Source organism: Chenopodium album, chromosome 5 (genome assembly GCF_948465745.1).
Source record: "Chenopodium album chromosome 5, dcCheAlbu1.1, whole genome shotgun sequence".
Taxonomy (NCBI): Eukaryota; Viridiplantae; Streptophyta; class Magnoliopsida; order Caryophyllales; family Amaranthaceae; genus Chenopodium; species Chenopodium album.
Genome location: NC_137838.1, coordinates 76,296,543 through 76,319,382, shown reverse-complemented (window position 1 = coordinate 76,319,382; position 22,840 = coordinate 76,296,543). Strand labels below are relative to the sequence as shown.

General features: G+C 32.9%; 2 protein-coding genes across 3 annotated transcripts; both read right to left on the bottom strand.

The window, feature by feature from the left end:
- Window positions 1-1,847: 1,847 nt before the first annotated feature.
- LOC145631124 (dol-P-Glc:Glc(2)Man(9)GlcNAc(2)-PP-Dol alpha-1,2-glucosyltransferase-like) lies at window positions 1,848-9,448 on the bottom strand. 2 transcript variants are annotated; one of them, XM_081683215.1, is made up of 8 exons: window positions 8,364-9,448; window positions 8,151-8,239; window positions 6,886-7,219; window positions 6,521-6,797; window positions 3,477-3,614; window positions 3,138-3,342; window positions 2,465-2,607; window positions 1,848-2,289 (listed from the first exon to the last, which is right to left on the bottom strand). In XM_081683215.1, the coding sequence occupies exons 1-8, from the start codon at window positions 8,451-8,453 to the stop codon at window positions 2,030-2,032; spliced, it is 1,536 nt and encodes a 511-aa protein (XP_081539341.1). In that variant the 5' UTR covers window positions 8,454-9,448; the 3' UTR covers window positions 1,848-2,029. The 2 variants fall into 2 exon arrangements, with proteins under 2 accessions (XP_081539341.1, XP_081539342.1); XM_081683216.1 differs by having other exon boundaries at window positions 6,886-7,178; window positions 8,364-8,412.
- Window positions 9,449-14,355: 4,907 nt separating this feature from the next.
- LOC145632331 (transcription factor bHLH106-like) lies at window positions 14,356-17,884 on the bottom strand. Its single transcript, XM_081684678.1, has 2 exons — window positions 17,394-17,884; window positions 14,356-15,136 (listed from the first exon to the last, which is right to left on the bottom strand). Exons 1-2 carry the CDS (start codon window positions 17,712-17,714, stop codon window positions 14,627-14,629), a joined length of 831 nt encoding a protein of 276 aa, XP_081540804.1. The 5' UTR covers window positions 17,715-17,884; the 3' UTR covers window positions 14,356-14,626.
- Between the last annotated feature and the right edge of the window lie 4,956 nt (window positions 17,885-22,840).

The window sequence follows — 22,840 nt, the reverse complement described above, 5'->3', positions numbered from 1 at the left end:
TAACTAAACGATTTCATTTTTTTTTTTTTTTGAAAAAAACTAACTAACTAAATGAGTCCTAGTATATAAAATATATATTAAAAAAAATAATAAAAAAAATAATTGAGTATGATTGAATTAAATGTGTTGTCAAAATGGAAATAAGTATTATTGTAGGTTAAACATTGGAAGTCATTCAAATTTGGCAAAAAAAAAAGAAAGAAAGAAAAAAAAGGCGGGAAATTTTTTAATGACATCATGACAAGTGTCACTTTAGGTTCGCTTTTTAGTATAGGTTGATTGATTGATTAAATGTGTTGTCAAAATGGAAATAAGTATTATTGTAGGTTAAAAATTGGAAGTCATTCAAATTTGGCAAAAAAAAAAAAAAAGAAAGAAAGAAAAAAATGCGGGAAATTTTTTAATGACATCATGACAAGTGTCATTTTAGGTTCGCTTTTAGTATAGGTTAATTGATTGATTTTTGCATCATAAGTTACTCATATACTTGTATCAATGACATTATAGCAATTCAACTACTGTATTATATTAAAGGGGTATTTAAAGATTAATCCAATGGATAATCTTTTCTTTAACAGATTATTAGACTCATTCTAAATACAATTATTGAAAACACAAGGTGACAACATTTAGGTGGCCAGTGATTAGGAGTTGTTAGTTGTCTCACAAAGCATAGTTTATAATATTTTCCTTTACCTTCACGTGGGTCCACTAAAATGAATGAGTCATTTGGTTCGGGTAATAACATGATCTATTTGTCAATTTAGAAACAAAGGAAGTATTATTTGTGCGCCGTTGGTTTTTCCTTTGGAGTATATGGTTAAATTCAGTGTATGAACAATTCTGTAATTCAGTATTTAGTATAGTATTTCTGTAATATGGCCCATTAATTCTATAGGTTTAGCCCAACCTAGCTCTATGCTTCCATCCCAATGAGTAGGGTAGTTTGCTAGTCTCTCAAGCTTGTGATAATATCATCAAATGTGCTTTTGTAAGAAAAGAACACTATAAAGAAAGATTTGGATGACAAGCATCTCGTTCTCTTGTACGAGAAAGCAAGGATTTGATTCTTAACTCCATCATCTTGTCCATCCTTTTCCTCTAGTAAGAGATTAATTGTATGAAGATCATTACAAGATTATTAAAAGAGTAATATAAATTTAATAATCACAAAACAAGGGGAAAAAAAACCCTTTAAGATGATTTTGCAAAAGCTATGTACATGAGAAAGACCATCAATTTATAGAAATCCCACTTATTTACGTTTACCAAAAGAAGAAGAGAATAAAGTTAAGTAGTGCCATGAGATATAATTAACTTGGATTCGAAAAAGTTAGTCACATGAGTTTAAATGCAACCTATGTTGCTCGATTTGTCCACTCGTGTGAATACATATACAAGTGTCTAATTCAGCTGTCTTGTTAAAATTTTCCATGATTTCGGCTTAAATTGAAGGGTCAAAGTATTCTGCTCATATTTGAGATTTTTGGATCCAGACTCAACACTTAAGGTAAAATGAAGAGTTCAAGTAACATAAGATGTATGATGCAACAACACCAATAAAGAATTAAGCAGATTTCCACGTTCATTTTTAATACTGTATGACATAAGTTAATTCGAATTAGTTAGATTACCAAATTGTACGATACGGGTACTAGATGAATAACGGTTCACTAATCCTCACAAAATTTGGGTAATGAGGATATCCAATATAATCAGATGATTATGCATATAAAACACATTAATTAATTTATAGTAATACAATAATTTTACTTGAAAAGATAAATTTAGAATCCCCCTAAAATAGAAGAAAAGAAGCATCCGATTCTTGTGCTTCTTGCGCCCCTACCCAAAAGTCCCTGTCTATTTCCCCTCGTCAAGATGTCCTATAATTGTTAATTATTACTTCCACAGTAAGAATCCAATGAACAGAAATTCTTAAGATCCCCATAATTTTGACAAAGAATTATTATGAGAATCCAATGGTAACTATATTAATTAACAGTTAATACAATGCTAAGCTGTTTTTCTACCATATAAATCTTTGAACGCCAGATTCATGGCTCCACTCGAATGGTCGAAACAAAAACATGTACATGGTGAAGCTGTTAATGACTACGTATAGAATCGCAATGAGAAGCCACTTATTAATATCGTCAATCCCACAATTAAGCATAAAAATAAAGAAGGGTATCGTGTAATATCTAAACTCAATTAGCGGGGTAGGCACAAGAACTGCTGCACAAGCCAAGAAATAGGCCAACACCCAGATTCTGCTCCGAGACTTTCCTGTTGACAGAAATGCAAAACAGAGTTCAGTTAATTGTTTGGAAGGGTAAGACAGATGAGCCTGCTGAACATAACCCTCAGCAGGTTTCGAAACTGAGTCCTGAGGCCTAGAGGTCATGAGGTAGGAAATTAGGAATGCCAAATTTAAGCTATATGGTTGATGTATGTTACTGACCTAATATGTACAAGATTGATAGCCATGAGTAAACGTAAAGTGGGACTAGAAAGTATTTCATCAACTGATGAACGTTGATGACCTTGCGCCATATATAAAATGGATAGTGTCGATTGTCTGCTAGAAGATAGGGGTGTGCTATACTGCAGTAATAAACCAAAATTTATCAGTTTAAGGAAATTGGAAACATAGTCCAATGATATACATATCAATCATCTACCAATATCAAGAGCTTGTGAATAATTAGACCACAATTGGCAAACCATAGGAGAACACAAACAGTTTTCCAAGGAGTAAAAATTATGAACTTGGCAAACCATAGAATGTTTAATGTTTTTTTGGCCTTGTGATGTTGCAAGTAGATATTGTTTATTGTTAATTATTTTGGCCTTAAAAATATTGGCATTGTAAATATATGTTGAATCTTTTCATATTATCAGATCTACAACCAAAAATAAAAAAACAAAAATAAAACCCTTGACATGAATTTAAATGTAAAAACATGTTTACAAAAATTGCCTGCTCTATTTATAGTGTTCATAAGCAACTGACATAACAACAGTCTGAAACTGTCTAGACGCAAAAACACAAATACTAAGTACTGGTATAAAAGAAGCCTGTATCCATAGCATTTCATAAGCACATACAGATACAGATAGAATTCTTTGCTAACCTGAAAAAATGCACAGAAAGTAGACCAGCAGCAAAAATCACAAATCCCAGGAAAAAACTAAGCGGCCTTAGCTTCCAAAATGATCGCAGCAGAACGGAAGCATGACCCAAAGTGAAGTGGAAAGGAGCACTAAATAATGCAGAGACCATTGCAAAATACAATATTTGAGAAAAATGAGGGGACACAGCATGAGCTTCTTTTGCACCTGCAACACCAAGGAATGCAGAATAAAATACATATGCAACAGCAAAGTAAAAAGGCAGAGGGGCAGCACACAAAGACGAGGAAAACAGAAGTCAGAATTTAAGGCAAAGACACAGCCGAGCAAGATAGCATTACCGAGAACAACACTTCCATTCCAGTAAACAAAAGCAACAAAGGCTACCAGAACAAAAAGAAAGGGGCTAAAAGAAACCACAAGCTCCCATTTTGAATGCCATGCTTGTACAAGAATGTATTGGATCTCATCAAGAAATCCTGCAAACAAATTAGCACAAGAGAAGTTAGCAATTGCCAAGCTCTTGTATCTCTTATATTTAAATCATATGTTTTCAGAAAGTTAGTCAGATGAACCAAAAGATTTTGTTACATTAACAATTACACTGCGGTGAGAACACCTACAGCTCAAACACCCATGAACCCAAGTTACACAAATGCATGTAGGAGCTTTTCTATTGATTACTAAATAAACGATAACAATCCACCTTGAGGTAGAAACTGAGCTCATACTTCCTGTTAGATCATTGATTTATTAGTGTACTTATACTATAATACACCCCCCCCCCCCCACACACACACACACACACAAAAAGGCAGCTTGTAAGGGTGAAACCATTTAGCCACCTAGAGTTCCTGACTCCATCTACAAAGACAAATCCTACAATTTGGTGGCATTATAATTTGATATGGATAAGCAGTTACAAATGTATTATTAGAATTCAATCACCCAACCTCCTAAGTAGCAATTTGTAACCTACTTGGCGGTTGGCACCTGATCCAACAAACAATTTTCATCTTCATTACTCTCTATTCTTCAAAATTCCTCATAACCATTCTCTCATCCTCAGAAACCTTTTGTTCAATTCCTACCCACCTCTTACCCCCACAGTCATCCATACAATCCATGCTGTATCCACATGCCCGCCAGATGATAATCTCTCCAGAAATCAACAGTATCCTTGTATACTTGTCCTTCTGCATCATGGATATAATCAATAATGTATGGAATTTACACATTCCAAACAGGCTGACAACTCCAACACTTTGGTGAAGAATGTGATAGCATTGAAAGAAAAGCAAAGCAATAAACCACAATGGCAACAGATGATCTGTGTCAGGTCAATTATCCTCATAAACCAGCATCCTTAACCACCCCTTACAAGTATGAACCATCTTGTTTTTAAAGCAAAGACCAAATCTTTATAATAGGACTAGTGGAGCTCAAACAGAGTAAAAAAGAACTATAGAATGAAAGCTTCTAATTTGATGGAAGCAACCCTCAATGAGACATCAGTCAGTCTAGAGTTCTAATATTATCCTACAGGGCTGTAGGAGAATCTGGAAATATCTTATATGCGAAGAAGATGAGACCTCAAGGAGTCTTACTTTCCAGTAGGAACTTAAGGAAATAGCTGGTACGCAGATGGCAATCAACGATGAGGTCACTGGAAAAAGTCACTAGTGAGCCCGAGTACTGGAGTTGAGATGGGAGGCAGAAAAAAAGGGAATGGGAATTGTCAAAAGATTGAATTATGTTGAGACAAGCAGCGAAAGAAGGGAAAGGCTTGGCCATGACAGAATACATCCAAATTGCTTTAACATATGTACTGTAATGTAATCCAATTAGTTACATCATCTAAGAGTGGAATAAAGACACATAAAGAGGAAGGAGGGAGGCCGTGATGACAGTTGACATAAAATGTTAAAACTGTTGTGTTGCTCCGTATAAAAGATTATCAACAGACTTCATCACAAAGCAATAGGAATTAGAAGAAGAACAATTGATAACATCAAGCATAACAATATGGTAGCTCATCCATAGTCATTATTCATATGAATAACCATCTCTTGCACCTTTCACTGCCAATTTGTTAAGATTTAAGATCATACATTCATATGTAACGGGCTCGGGCGAACAAAGAGAAGAGTTCATTTCACAAACAAGGCCCTAGGAGGTTCCATAATAAAATCAATTGGTAATATTAGGAGTAATTACCTTATTAAGTGAAATTATCTTTCCTCTTTCTCCAAGAACACTCACTAGTAGGCTATAAGGAGTTTCAACACTCCTCTCACTTGTGAGTGTCCTCAGAAATTCAAAGCTAACTAGAAAAGTAATTAGAACAATAATCTTCTTTAGGGGCTGGAAATCTTATCAAGGTAGTTCCTTACCAAGTAGTGATTAAAGTCCTACTTTAAAAAAGCACCTGGGCTGTAATATCATGTTAAATTTCACCTTAATACGTAACGAGCCTGAGATGAGACACTTCGGTCCACAAACAAGGCCCGAAGGGGTTCCGTAACCTTATATAGTGAAACCATCTCTCCCCTTACTATATTGTGAGACTCACAAGTAGACTATAATGTGTTTCACCCCAATGCAACATAATTTCAAAATAGCCACATAGTTGCACCAAACTCAATCTTGGGACTTTATAGAGATATTGGTAAGTCTCTTACGGTTCCAAACCGACTAATATGACCCTAGGGGACACCCTACGCATTCACTTTAATTTTGAAATTTTTTTTCCGATATTTGTCTAAAAGCATAGATTATATCCTTCAATTTGGCCAATTTTCGACTTCTCCAAACCCAGAAAGGAAAGAGGTCGAAGTGCTTTCCCACGAGCCATTTGGGTGATTGGAACAATCGAAGTTGCCTTTAAACGGTCAATTTAGCCATTTACTTATACGACTCCCTTCATTAATTCAAAGCCACCATGAGTGATGCGACTGACAAGTGGTCATACATTGTTCCAAACAATATCATATAACCTCCGGGGTGCATTCCCTACAATACCACGAGTTTTTGACACATGGCCCGAAATCTCTGAAATTTGGGTCGAATTCACTTGCTGGAGAACATTTTTGACCCAACAAGATTATGGATCAAGTTGATTCGCAGTGTCCCCCCAAAGGGCCCCTGAGGAAGGCCTGGTTTCTTGCCTTTTCGAGGCCCTCAGCCAAGCCAATATGCAACCCTCAATCAGCAAAAATAAGTTTTTTTTTTAGAGGATGAGGTGTTTTCATGCCTTTTCCTTCTACCCATGGTTCATTCCCCTTGCCCAGACTATGGCTGGCCATTCACTTGGGCATTGTGTCTTAGCCTTCTCATACTTGAGCATTTCTTAAGAACTGGAATATTAGAAAGATGCAGAGGTCACCTGAAAGATGAGATTGTAAAAAAGCAGACTCATCGTCACCAGTAGCTGAAAGGTGGGGAACATGTAGTGTGCTCTTCATCTTTCGCCTTCTTATTCCTGGTTTTGCTACAAAACCATCTGTAGGAGTTATTTGGTCCTTTTCACTAATAGACAAATTAGATTTCTGAATATCTACACTTAGCCTATTGGCCAGCAGCATATCAATCACACCACCACATGCAACAAAAAGCATCCATATGATGTTGGTTTGTCGAATGCATACAGCCAATGCCCCCAGCTTCATGAAAGAGCGTAAACAATATCATTAGTATACTTTCGTGCACGGAAAAAAAGTATCTTAAAATATGTTTGGATTAGGTCCTTACCAAAGCACTCAAAACATAATTCTTTTTCAGGGATGCTAGATACATAGCAAGGAAAACGACTAGTGATGCCACATCAGTGTAATAAAGATAAGTGAAGAACCAATGAAGAGGGTACAATGAAAGAACAACAGTGTAAACTGTTGCTTTTCTTCTGTCAAGTGCCGGTCTTAACTGTGCGATGATCTCATATATAAGAATGCTGTATATAACAGCCAATGCACCATTGACAGATCGAAGGATTGCAGTAGAACATAGATCTGTAAAGGATGAGATCCGCTGCAGCAAAAGCATGCCTGGAAACAAAGAAGCAATATGGGCAAGTGAAAGATAGTACCTGCAAAGGTTTTCAATTACAAAATCAACTCCACCTTCCATTCTTACACTAGGGCTCTAGATAACAATCCCACTTGATAAATTAAGTTTCGGCAATCCATATCAAGGAAATGTCTTGTCGTAGTTTGAATTAGTTACGAACAATGTGGAAATAACATAAAATTTAAGGGTAGACAGATTAAAGATAGGTTTATCTATGCGAAAGCCATAAATTATCGAGCAAGGCAGAATCATTCAGAAAGACTCCAGAGTAGAACACATTCTGGTCAAAGCTTCAGAAATGTACATCCCAACCACCCTTTCCTATCTATTAAAGCACCGAAAATGCCACCAACCTAGGCTACTTGCACAAACTGGTACATCTACTGGGGAAAATCACTGAAATTAATACTCCTCTATTACTGAAATTCAGGAATTAACAAAACAATTAACAATTTTTGGTCCGATTCAAATGTTTTGGATGAACAACTAAATAAGAAATGAAGCAAACTCTAACATATCCCCCTTTATTCGCAGAAATCGAAACATGTCTATATATATATATCAATGAATGATACTTAACCCTTTTCCTTAATTCCCCATTTTAATATTCACACACAATAATACCTTCATATCATTGCATTTCAAAAGTAAAGCAATAGCTTGGTAAATCAACAAGCACCCATTACAGCTAATCAATTTCACTTTCAAGCTCCAAACAATCAACAAGATCAAAGCAACCAACATTAAGGCAGCAACTGTTGTTTTAGGGTATAAGAGCCACTAATTGCAATAATGTAGACGGGCTTTGATCTCAAGTCTTGGGTACGAACCATGTCAGTCTCCTAAGTCCTAACACCCTAAGAATTTAACCAATTAAGCTAGTTCTCATCTACGAGTCAATGTATAAGAAATTAAATTAAAATTTAGAAGTGAACAAATGGTTGACATACAGGCCAGGAGGAGTAGTAATCATGGGATCCCAGCTCTTGAAATTGCCTTTACAATATTGTTGAACTTGTGGAATGTGAAATATTTCATCCTGTCAAATTCAATACCAAATCATTTTCATCAATAATAATTCAAAAAAGAAAAATTAAACTTTTTTTTTTTTAACAAAAATTAAGTGCAGAAAAAACAGGAAAAAAAGGGGAAGATTGAATTACCATGTAAGCATCAGGAACAATTGAATTAACAAGAATAGAAATAGGGATAATCCACAAACTCACAATCAAACCCACAACTAATTTTCCCATTTCTAAACTGTTCAAGTATTAACAAGATTTCTTTTTTTTTGCCCAGTAATTGTTCCTCTGCAAATCTGAAATTTTCCCTCGATGAAGAAGAAGAAATTGGGTGGGCTTTTTGTAAATCTACTGTTGAGAAATGTGGGCTATGACAATAGGATTTGCAGCAAAAAAGCCCAATTGCAAAGATGAATGGTTACCTATAAATCTATAGTTAAGTAGATGCAATCTTTTACATAATTAGTGCGCCTAGTGGACTATAACTAGTTTTATCCGATGAGCTCTTTTGCTTTGGCCTTATATCACAAGTTTTAGGGGGCGTTTGGTTGGGGGTAATAAACAAATGGAATGGGAATGAGAGGGTTTCATTCCCTTTGTTATTGTTTGTTTGCCACATTTTTCCATTCCCTTTACCCCTTTTTATTTTTGGGTTCACCCATTTTCCCTCTACACTCATTCCCCACCCCCCTCCCCTTTTGCATTCCCATTCCCCTCATCACTACTACACCACCAACCACCACCTTGCTGCCCTACCCCACCGTCCAGCCACCTTGCTGCCTCTCCCCAGTCATCGCTGCTCCGCCGTCGCCACCGTCAGTCGACCACCTTGCTCCCCACTCATTCCCCACCGATCTCCCTCGACCACCTTGCTCTCTCCTCATCAGTCGCTGCCTTTGGTCGCACGTGGTTTGTCGCTCCTCCCTCCATCGTTGCCGGAGATCATCGGTCCAACCTTCTCCACCCCTCCCTTGCCTTGACCCTCGTCGTCTCTCCGTTCTCGAAAACCACCCCCTCCCAATCTTCCTTCAATGCTCAAATCACACTTCACCTCTTCGCTGGAACCCTAATTTCCTAAAAAATCATGGCTGGAAAATTGGCTCCCGATAAGCGCCACACCCCACAACGGTAATCCTTTTCTCTCACTTCAATTCTTGTTGATTTTATCGATTGATTGATTAATTTGACTGCTAAATTTCAAATTTTGGAGGTGTTGCGGTTGTGTTGTGGTGGTGCTGTGGTGGTGTGATTCTTGGGTGTTTTTTTGAAAACAAACAACATGCTTAAAAGAATGGGTTTTATTTCATTCTCTTTGATTACCTTTTTTCTTTCCATTGGGCGAACCAAACGGCCCCTTATTGTTGACTACATTAATGTGGGAAAATATGTAACTAATATTTTTAGGGATATAAATGTTCTCACACTATTATTAAACGTTTGAAAAATAGGTAATTAATATTAAAGAGAGCAAATGAGTAATCAAATATTTTTAAGGGTATAAATGTCCGTACACTATTTATAAAAATTTGATTGAACATTTAAAAGGTAAGGATAGGGTGTTGTTGTTTGACTTGTTTCAGTTGAAAATGTAAATTTTGAGGATTGATTGTAAAGCAAATATGAAGTTGATGTCTTGGGCCTCTTGGCCCTAGGATAATATCCTCTTAAAATGGGTTGAATTGAGTTGGGCTAAACTAAATAATAATAATATTTTCTTCGGGTTTTTCTTTTTAACATCATGAGTGATTTAATGCTTATCAATACATTACTTTGGCCTATTAATATCTTTAATTATACTTTTGTAAAAATTATAAAAAGTAGATTTCAATACAGCCCTAACTAGATCTCACATGACTATTTTTTCCTCACGGATAAATCATAAAAAGGTGGTCGATAAAAATTATGTGAATAGTGTAAAAATCATTATACAGTGCAATAAATGAAATACAAAGGAAGTAATAATAATTTGGGACACGAAATTCTCCATGGAACTAGGTAGAATGAATTGTTAGAGAGCTAGGTTGCCGAACTCAATGTCTTTGATTTATATCATTATTCCATGAAAGTAAGTTTACTAGTCTATTAGGGAAGCCATTGAATACTTGGAAGAACTTGTCAACAAAAAAAAAATTAGAAGAGACCTATTACATTTTAGAGGACGTAGATAATTTATTAATTGAGTAATTATTTGTCTTACAATCAGTGTTAACTACGCTGATGGTGATCCTTACGTTATTTTATTTTTATTAAATATATTTTTTTTTCTTTTGTACAGTAGTTAGTAATTCAACCATGTATTTGATTGACTCGGCTAATTATAATCCATAGCAGTTTAAGGGTCTGTTCTCATTGACTGAACTCAGCTGAACTGAATTGAGCTGAACTGAACTGAACTGAACTGAAATGAATATTTTATAAGAGAAGGAAATTAGGAGCTGAACTGAGCTAAGATGAACTGAACTGGACTGATTTTCAACGTATGAGAACAGACCCTAATCTAATATTGATATTACTGAAGATCAACCCTAACTTATCCACCACATACGACTAATTAGGAGGATAAGGCATAAGAAATAGTTAGATTTTTATTATTTTTGTTCGGACTGCCCATCACATGATATGACCGGAGGCACCACGGGCGACCTGCATGGTAACAATGCTAGCACTTTTACAAACCTAGCCCATTCAACATGTAGGCCATGACATGCCATGGAATACATACCGGTTGAACATTCCCATGACTAATTTGACTAATAGATGTGGGTCCATGGTCATGACCATCAGTAGAAACAAAAACAAAAACAAAAATGGAGCTTCAAGTACTTGGTAAAACAAATTCAACCATGAAATAATGGAATGGTATACTTTAGTGTAGTCGTGTAGTAGTAGTAGTCGCAGAATGTTCAATTTGATGACAAAAAACAAGTACACAGTAAAATAAGTGGTAGGAGTCAAAAAGAATGATTGGCGTGGGGAACAAGTATAAGCTGCAAACAGCACGCTATGTGCTATACGAATTCGACCGTTTTTTATTTTTATTTTGGTTTACAAGGATGCAAATACGGCGTACACCTTCTAGCTTACCATACAACTCTGGGGGACATGCACATCTCTCTATGCTATTGCTGACACCTCCCCTTCCTTGTTACATCATCCTACTCGTGAAACCTTGGCGCATAGATCTTATGTATTTGACATGCAAAAGAGGATGACATTTTTGTAAATAATGAGAAATCGGAGGATTGAAAATATGATTGCAAAAGGTATCACTACATGTATCACGGTACACAAAAGTACTATTTAGACAATTTATACTTTAATTGTACATTATACATACATAATAATACACAAAAATGTATCATTGTATATTAAGAGAGCGAGAGAAAATGTACCATCGAACCCCAGATTGTCCTCCTATGTGCATGCCAAATACATAGCCCCTATGCGCCTAGATGCACTCATACGGAGTCACCTTCAATACTCGTATTGCTATGGATTATTCCTTTCGTTTCAAGTTATTTAAGACAATTTTTGTGACACAAAGTTTTAAAAACTTTTTTTAAAAAAAAGTGTAATGGATTGATTTTATTAAAGTGTTTATATTAGGTCATGTTCTTTTAAGTTTTTGGATAAGGTAGGGCAGGATAGAGAAAAACAGAACAAATATCAGCAGATTTTAGTATAACAAAGTAGCTTTAAAGAACCGGGCCTACTTGGTATAATTTTTTTTTTTGACGGGTACTTTGTATAATATATTACATATATATAATATAGGTTTAATTAAACAAGTGGGATACAATGAGATTAGGTTGAGGATAATTTTTTTATTTTTTTAAAATAAAAAAAAGGTAAATCAGCAAATTAAAGTGAGTCGTTCAACTAAAGTACATGTATTGAGCATTATTTAACTTGTTTAATTTTTTTACACATATTTTTCTTACTTCCTCTGTTTTAAAATAATTATTTTACTCCGTAGTTCATATTCAATTTAATAATTTAATTAAAATGTGTTAAAAATCAAAATGTAGCTGATTCTATTTACGAGATTAAGGCTTTAATTGATTTATAAGGATCAAAATGTTGCAACTAAAAAGACGCATGTTATTGCATTATGGGTTAGTTAGTTGAATAAAACATAATTAGGGCCTGTTCTCTTACATTGAAATTCAGTTCAGTTCAGTTCAACTCGACTCAGTTCAGTTCAGCTTCTAATTTCCTTCTCTTATAAAATATTTAGTTCAGCTCAATTCAGTTCAGTTAATGAGAACATGCCCTTAGTGTGACAAATATTATGAATATGATTTCACATCACATCAATAATAAGACTAAGCAAATAGCATAGGGGGTGCATTGTGCATAAATGCCAAACGCAAAAGGCGATTGGGGGATGGTGTTCACGTCTGAGTCGCACCCAACCAAAACGAGACTCACTTAGCCCCAATCTAATCAGTCTTTGTCGGCTCCTTTCATCATCAATATATAATCCCACTGCCTCCCCTTATTTCACGCCCTCTTCCTTTTTTCTCCCACACTTGTCCTTTTTCTGCCTTTCTTCTATTCCCCTTCCTTTCTTTTCCCACCTCCCCCTAGGCCCCCACCACCCCTTTTTTTTTTTTTTTTTTTTGTATTTTTTTTTTACACGGAGTATTCATTAACTACACTGATTACACATACATATTGGAGCGTTTGTTTAGAGAGATGGAGATTATAAGTACTCCTTATTAGGGTCTATTCTGATTTACTGAATTTATGAGCTAAGATAAACTGAAATGTTTATGAGAGAAAGAAATTAGAAACTGAACTAAGTTGAGCTGAAATGAATTGAACTGAACTAAAATTAATCTGAACAGAACAATTATCAAGTGCAATATATATATAGCCATATGGGTATATGTGAATTGAAGAATGGGTACAAAACTTAGATTGTATTTATTTTTTGTTCCTATGCATTGAGAATATGAGAATTTTTTAGTTAGCGCGTGCACATTTATATATGGTCCAATGGAAGAGAGTGATATATATTGCGAGTCCTTGTGACACAAAATTATGAGACATATAGTAGTAATAGTGGTAGAAAAGAAGAAGAACAAGAAGTTGTGCTATGATAATTTTTTTTTTTTAAAAAAAGGGGTTGCAAATAGCATAATCTCAAAAACGAATTTTAACTTCATAAAATATATATTTCATACCTCTCTAGCAAGATTGCATGAAATTACAAAGAGACGAATCTAACAAAAAAATCCATATTCATATGCTTTGCCTATAGAGAAACATATGATTTGTTGAAAAATGAATTATTTAACAAAACATTAGAACTGAGATAAAGTAGTTTTAATATAAGGATCTTGCTAACAAACGTCCCCGGGGCGTTGGATAAACATTTAAAATATTGCCTAAAATGGTATTAATTTAATAAAGTATGACAAAATCACGCGTCGATCGGTGTAATTAATGTTCATTTTAGTTTAATCTTTCTAATTTTAGCTAGCTTATCCAACGCCTCCGAAACGTTCGTTAGCTTTTGCCTTAATATAATATGATAATACAAGTTTAAAGAATCACATCAATTCAAGGAATAGTAATAAAACCTAGACAAAAAAAATAAAAAATGCCGTGAGAACATTGAGATCGACCACATGTCAAGCACAAGGGTAACATTCTTCTTGTGATTACCGTTAATTTATCTTTACTGGGGTCAGTGATTACCACAATTCCTGTCTCTAGCAAAGTTTTCATACAAAAATACTATTCACCCTATTTTTAGTGGTTTTGTATGCAAAATTATTCTAAGATAAAAATTAGGTCATTTATATTACATAGAAACAATTATACGTGTAAGAAACCACCAAAATTAGTTGCATTAACATCCCTAGCTTGCGCTAATCTTTGTCCAAGCATTGATGGATCCCTATTTATGTGCTACTTTAAATGATTTCGGGTTAAAATCCTGTAAAACAAAAGATTCATATAACTATTATGACTAGTACAATAAAGAAAAATAATTCTCACTAAGACAATAAGACAATTATGAACAAAGGGAGTATAAAACGACTTACATGGATTATCTTATGACATAGCTAGTGTAGCCTTCAAAACGATATGATACTATAATTGAAGTTGATAATACTGTAAATGAAGCGCTCGAAACACAAGAATTCTTGCATTCAAACTGTTTACAAATTACAACAATAATCTTATACTCCATCTTATACCCCCTTAAACCCAAATAACAAGAAAACCACATAAATGGATACAAATTTAACACTTATATTAATACTACAAGCCCAAATAAACCAAACCCCAACACAAGATTAAGAAAATACATGCACATATACTGATATACACCCCACACATACTATAGCCAACCAACCAAGCATATCATCAAAAAAAACATATCCTTGCAGTTAGCATTCACCAGCAGTATCAAACACCCTACGCCTCCGCTTCAACCGTTCATCAGACCCCGATCGTTGAACAACTCCCTTCAACGCATCCCTCAGAAACACAGCACATTCATCGCTTTGCACACTATTATTATCCGCGCTAACAATAAACACACTTTGAATCCTACCACCAAGGGACGAAACCTCGGCCCGAAGAGTCTTTAAATTTAAAGAACTCAACACCCCATTAAGATCAGCAAATAGATCAGGCCTATCTTCACAACACAATGAGGCTTTCAATATAAGCTTGTTACTATTACTATTACTATTATTATTACTGTCACCATCTTCAATATCGCATTGATTATCGTCTTCATTGTTGTTGTTATTGTTATTGTTATGAATATAAACGGCAAACTCATCGTTTTCGGACGGTATCATTAAGTTGTCTAGCTCATTAAGCTCCGAGGTTTGCCGTTTTAGCTCCAACACTCGCTGAACCACCTTGGAAAGGAGCGTTGCTTTGTCTGTCTGTTTTCCAAAAACAAAAAAAACACATATAAATTCAATAATAAACATAAATGAAATGTATAAATAAATTATTATAATTAATTAAAGAAAGAGAATTATTATTAATGAATGAAGTATATTCAAAAAAAGGGTACTAAAAAAGGTGAACAACTTTGTTCAAAGTCTGAACCCTAAGGTGTAAGAATGTAAGATGAGCATGGTTGAAATTTTAGAAAAAGGAAAAAAAATTAAATAAAAATAAAGTGTGCATGTTTTTTTTGACTGACTCACTAAAATACTCAAAACCCAATAATATTAATAATAATAATAATAATAGGAATAAATAATTATATGTTCTCATTTCTTTTTCTTCACGCCGTGATGATGATGTTGGTACTTTAATTTTTATTTTTTTTTTCAAAAAGGGTGGAAAATATTTATTTTTTGTAAATCAAAAGTGGGACAATTGTTTTAATTTTTTGAATGGGAATGCAATACTGAGATGATCAGAAACAGAAGAATCTCTGCAAATTATAGAAGCTTATAATGGTAAAAAGATTTTCCATTAACTGAACCTTTAATGTAAGCACAAAAGGAGAAAAGGGAAAAATCACACAACAATTTTCAAAGTTATCATAAGTGCAGTATTAAGGATTACTCCACATTTTCTAAAAAAAAAAAAAAAAAAAAAAAAGGGATTACTCCACATAAAGCTTTGTTTTAACTTTAAAGTTATAGAGAGGATAGATAACCTATTAGAGGTCTCCTCCTACATTCTACTCGCAATAATTTTACTTATCGACTTATGTTCACCTAAGTTCAATCCACAATTAAGATAAGAATGACTCCGTATCGTAATAAGTCATACTCAAACTAAATAAGAGTTCCCTAAAAAAAAAAAAAAAAAATCTTAATAAGAGTCACTGAGTTCAAATAATTTAGGTCATGGACCTATAAATCGAAATGATTCAGATTAAGTTAGATATAACTATATAGAACGAACACAATCAACACATTGTAAATCTAAAATTAGAATATCCAAACTTCATCATATAGGGTGCTTTGATTAGGTTCTGTATTATGTTTTTTTCCCAGTCAAAATATACATTATTGGTTAAAATACATACTTAATTCTTATTTACTTGTACTGTTGTTCTAATCCATGTGTAGTAAAATTAATGAAAACAATTACACTCCATTTTTGAAAAAGTTCATGCTCTTAAAGCATTTACATACTTCTATACACTCTTTAATATATTAACATTCGTCCTAAGTTTTAATCTCTTAAGCCTTTTCATCTAAAATCTATATTTTCTTTGTCACTCCACTCATAATACAATATACAATCAATATAAATTTACGAAGTACTGTAATATATTTAGAGCATCACTATTATTATAATTTTTTATTTATTTATTTATATCACAATTTATAATATCAATGCAATACAATTATACAAAGCTAAGTATTGAATTAAACCAGTATCTTACAATACCAATGCAATCGAAATAGATTTGGTTTCATTTACTCCTCACTTATAAAAAATGGTCAAAATGACAACCATTTTTAATTAGTTGATGTAGGAACTAGAATGGAATAACATTGACCGGTTAATATAGCCTGTGCTTGTCACTTGTTTACAATGATTTACTATCTCCGTTTCCTATTATTTGCAATGATTTGACGTAAAGTATAGAAAAAATGTATAATCGTTACAAATAATATAAAATAAAGGTAGTATAAAGAAATATAAAATCCTCACTACATTCCACAACTCCATATTATATGTTCCATATTCACTTACTAACTTTAATTTTCTTATTTGATGTTCTAGCCAAATTCTTTTTTTCTTACTAATCAATCACATAAAATATCAAAATTATTTATTTTCCTTACCAAATTTTCAAAATTAATTAGTTACACAAAATTAATCAAACAAACATGACGTACACCAAACCAATCACAACACTCCCTAAATTCAAATGAACACATTATAAGGTCGGTGATAGAATAATCGAGTGACTTTTCAATCAATGAATTAATTTTACTAATCCATAGCTAAAAAGATACATTTTCCCCCAAAATACATACAATAATCATAAAACCCTAACATTTTTTATTTTATGACTTGGTAAATAAACAAGATGTGATCTCTATCGTACCAAAACCTCACACAGGTCAACCCGACTCGAATTAATCGTTAATATTACCGTAAATAAATAAAGATTAAGATTAATAAAGTAATATCAAAAAGAGATAAATAAAGAAAGAAATATACTTTAGAAGTGCAGGGAAGAATAGAACGAAGACGATCAAGGTGAGAATTAATTCTCTCTCTCCTCCTTTTCTCAGCTTCTTTATGATGAATCCTTGAAGCAGCTAACGCTTTTGCTTCTGTCGTTTCATTCAGTAACCCTGTATAAAACGACGCGCTGCAGCTTCCGCTACTACTGTAATTATTATTGTTAGTATTATTATTATTATTATACTTTGCCGGCCAATTAACGACGTCGTTTACTCCGGCGCCGGTTAAATACCGGTAAATCTCCATTTCCGATGAAGTTGTATTGTTTGGAAATTCATCTGAAAATTGCTGCATATTTTAATTTTAAATTGTGGAAGGATGAATTGAAGAAGAAGATGAAGTAGATTGAAATTGGTAAGTTTGGGTTATTTATATAATGAGGCAGGAAAATGGCTTTTTTTAATTTTTTAAATTTAAATTTTTTAGGGTTTGTCTGTTTGTTTGTTAATTTTTGGGGCTTTTTAGGAGTGAAGGAATTTTGGGGTTGGAAGATGACTGTCTTTTTGGTTGTACTTGATGATGAGGATTTTTGATCAATTTGTTCTCTTTTTCAAAGACTTTTTTTTATTGTAAATTATTTTTAATTGTATAATACTCTCTCCGTTCTTTTTAGATATTTTTACTAATATTAAAGATTTAATCCGTAGTTTGTCAGAGTTAGGGTCTGTTCTCATTGACTGAACTGAATTGAATATTTTAAGAGAAGGAAATTAGGAGCTGAATTGAATTTCAACGTAAGAGAACAGACCCTTAATTCATGTAATACTTTGTATATTTGTATTAGGGCTTTTCTTATTTATTGAATTGAGCTGAGCTAACCTGAACTAAACTGAGCTGAAATGAATTGTTTATAACAGAAGGAAATTAGAAACTGCACTGGATTGAACTGAATTGAAATTAAGCTGGAGAGAACAGACGACCCTTACTCCCTCCGTGTTTTAATAAGTGTTACAATTTGACCAAACACTCATGTCGAGACACGACTTTGACCACTAATTTATCTAATTATATGTTAGCAAAATTATTGAAAAATTGATATTATGAAAGTATACATTATAAATTTATAACAAATCCAATGAATTATACAATAACATTTATTATATATATTAGCAAATTAATCAAATTAAAACCATTATATAAACAGTGAAAAAACATTTATTAAAAACACGGAGGGAGTATAACAAGATTTGATAAGTTGCATGTAATTTTTTTTTGTTTGTCTCATTCAAATTGAGGGAGTACATGTTTAAACAAATACATTTTCAACAACGGATATAAGTTGAAGATTTGAATACACAAAGTCAAATCTAACAAGATTTCCACATAATTGAATAATATTTTTTAACATAATTATTGAATATAGTTTGTGTTTAAATTTTCTACCTTCAAATCAAAGCTTCCAATTAGGATAAAGAAAAAATAAAAGGTAGACTTGTTAATTTAAAGATAATGGATATTGAAGGTATATATGTTCAGTTCACTTAACTTACTTCGAATTAGATCAATTTAGTAAATTTTACAAAAATAACTTTTAATAAGGGTTACTCAAGTTCAAATTACAATCTCTTAAAAAAAATAATTAAAAAAAAAGAGTTCAAATTACAATTAAAATTAGTAATAAACGAAAATTAAGTTAGTAGAGTAGGTAAATAAATAAGTTATGAAGGTTAAATATAGGAAGCTATGTAATTAAAAAAGTTCAATATGTTAAACATTAGTTATTACTAGTAATTTATTTATATATTTTTTTGTTTACTTAGTACTTCGTATATTTCTCATTTACTATCTCCGTTCTTTTTTTCGAAGTACATGACTTATTTCATTTACGACTTTTTTTTACCGCATATCTTTAACTATCAATAACTCTAATAATCCTTCATTAGTAAAAAAAAAATATAAATATAAAAGTTATACCAGTATAACAATCTAAAAGTTATACAAGTATAAAAAAGAAAAGAGGAGGTAAGTTATTGTAATGTAAGTCCTTTTTATTCCTCCATATTGTAGTTTGTCTAATAAGCTAGCCTACTAAACTAAATCCATTGGACTAGCATAAGGTTTCATAATACAGTAATTCAGTAAGGGTCTGTTCTCTTTAGCTTAATTTCAATTCAGTTAAGTTAAGTTCAGTTCAGTTCCTAATATTCTTCTTTCATAAACAATTCATTTCATTTCAGTCCAATTCAGCTGCAATTAGTTCACTTCACTTCAATTCAGTTCAGTTCAATAAATTAGATTAGAACCCAAGACACTTCTCCTTAATGTTATATGAATAGAAAAATAATTTGTTTAGTAATAGTAGTAATTTGTTTTTTTATATTTAGGGTGGGGTCTACCACATTCCCACTATAGTGTTTGTTCCTTTTGGTGGTATAGTGCCTATAGAAGAAGTTGCTAGCTTTATATACGTGAGCTTGGCGTAGTGGCCACGTCATTATTCGGTGAAATAAAAATGGGGTTTTGTAGATGATGATGTTTTTATTTTTACACGGAGGTGATCATGGGATCATGTGGCTCACACGGTCACACCACTACTCTCATATAAATGATCATCATTTTGGTCTACTCCCTACACCTTTATCACCTTCGCAATTTTACCCAAGGTAAGAACAATAATACGGAGTACTTCGTAATTATAATACTCCGTAATAATCTTCAAAACTTTCGCACTTAAAAATGACGGATGATATACTCCAAAGTAATCACTAATTCAATAGTCACAGTAATTGATGTGTAATTTTGTCATGTATTTTCAAATTAATACTACGTATTAAATTTAGAAATGTTTAAAATAATTATATTCACAGAGTTTTATATGTGGCTAGCCATATGATGTGGTCACTCCACATAATTACATATAAGACAATTAATTAAGTAATAGTTAGGGGGTTACGGTGATGAGCAAATGGGGTTACCTTAATGCGTATATAGGTTACTTAAATGAAAAATATGGGTTACTCTCTTAGCAAGTGGAACTATTCTTTTATTTTTTAAAACAAAGGAATAGGGGTTACTCGAATGAACAAATGGAGTTACTTATTTCTAAATTACTTGAATTCACTCATATATGTTTTTGGGCTACTTTATTTTATGGACGACATGAGGTTGCTCTTATGAAAAATTGAGGTTACTCATACAAATAAATGAATATTACTCACACAAGACTTATCCAATTATGTTATATGCAATCCTTATAATTTACATTTATCATTCCATTATCACACACAAAAAAAAATGGTTTATATCGTTATCAAATACCCCAATTAGGATTCTATATATATTGTGAAAAGACGATCTTAGTTTTTGTAGTATTGTTCATAACAAGATACAGTATATTGCTTTCCGTCATGCAACTTTAATTTGATAGTAAAATAAATAAAATTTCAAGGGTCAATTTATTCCATTCACACCAAATAATTGGCCAATACAATTAGCAAGTGCCGATTGAGCTTTTACTCTTTTAGGCCTGAAAGCGTTTAGTAATGAGAATCATGAGATCGAATTTCTTCCAAAAAAAATTCCACTTCCAAAGTTCCATGCATTGCCCCTTGTTAGTTGTTATTCCTACATTCTATGAATGATTTATTATATGTGTTTTATGATTCCTTGATAGGATTATTCTTTCATAGCTCCCTAATCACACAAAATTATGAAACACATGACAATAGTGTTTGTTTATACAACAATGTCCATCCAAGTCTCCCTTGCAACTTTGCAAGTTACGAGTACGGAGTACGAATAAACTAGATCTTCTTGAGGGGATTGTGTTACCACTTCTTTGAAGTTTTCGACTTTGTTGAAACCCATTGTATCCCACTTGTGATTGTCCCACATTGGAGAAAGAGGAGAGATAGAAGTAACTCCTATTGCCAATTGGTTTTAGTATGAAAGATCATAACCCTTGTTTGTGAACCAAACTTTCCTCCTTGTTCGGGTTGCCCATGTCCAATTTATATTGTTTCGAACTTTAACAGACTTTAATGATACTTTATAAATCTTTTGTAGGATAATGTATTATAAATAAAGATTAAAAAAAAAAAAAAATCCTTAGGCAAACATAACATATTAATACAGCATAAAGAAATGATGCGTTCATCGCGAGAAACGTATATAGAGAGAGATGTATTCATGTATAGGCCTGGGAATGTGGGCTGGGCTATAATGTTTATCAAAACAAATACATAAAAGCCCATAATATGGTGGGCTTGTGGACCATTGGACTACTTGTTATTGAAAATTAAATGTGAGTGTCAAAGAAAAACCTCAACATTAGTTTTGCAGACAAATGAAATATTAATACTTCCTATGTTAATTGCCCTAAGGCTAAGATAACATATTAACAATGTTGCATGAAGTATTATTACGTTTTGTTCTCCTCAATTTATTTAGATACTTTTATGTTTAAGCAAAATTAATTTCAGGTTAGTAATATCAATGTATCACTTGAATTATTATATTACTTCCACCGTCTTTATAAGTTTTTCTTTTTTTTTTCTTTGAGACAATTACCTGTCAAAAACGAAAAATATTTAGAGGTGGAGGGTGTCAAGGTAAGAGTTAGAAAATCAAATTAGGCTTATAAATTATATTTTTTTATATACTGGCAAAACTTAGTCAAATTATTAAGCAAGAATAAGTTTAATCAATTTACCAAAGATAAACTATGAGATCATAGCCTTATGACCTTCAATTCACCTTTAATCAATAAGACCTATACATTTGTATCTTTCTTTACAAATAAGTGCTTTTTTGGTTAAATATCAGAAGTATTCTTTTCGTGAAAAATTCTACTTCGTATTTACATAAGAGAGTCGCGTAAGTGACTTCTTACAATTCATAAAAAGTGAAACTTACTTCTAATATTAATTCAACAAGATAATTGTAGATAAATTTGTGTCAACCAAATAACCTATGAAGTTTGTCTAGCTAGACTTCATAAATAGAATTGAAATACTTCCTAATGCCATTCCTTTTATTACTCCATATATCACATCATTCACATGATTTTTGGTTTAAAGACTTTATAATTGACTGACTTAAAAGCTACTCCCTCCTTTATTTTTTATTGGCTACATTTCACTTTTCGTAAGTTAAGGAAATCTTCTAATTTAGGGTCTGTTCTCATTGACTGAACTCAGCTGAACTGAGCTGAACTGAATTGAACTGAATTGAGCTGAACTGAACTGAACTGAAATGAATATTTCATAAGAGAAGGAAATTAAGAGCTGAACTGAACTGAAATGAATATTTTATATAAGAGAAGGAAATTAAGAGTTGAACTGAACTGAACTGAGCTGAACTGAACTGAACTGAGCTGAACTGAACTGAATTTCAACGTAAGAGAACAGGCCCTTAGTCCTAATATATAAAATATAATATAATCATTTTGGGTCTTATTTGATTCGTCTCAATGAGTACTT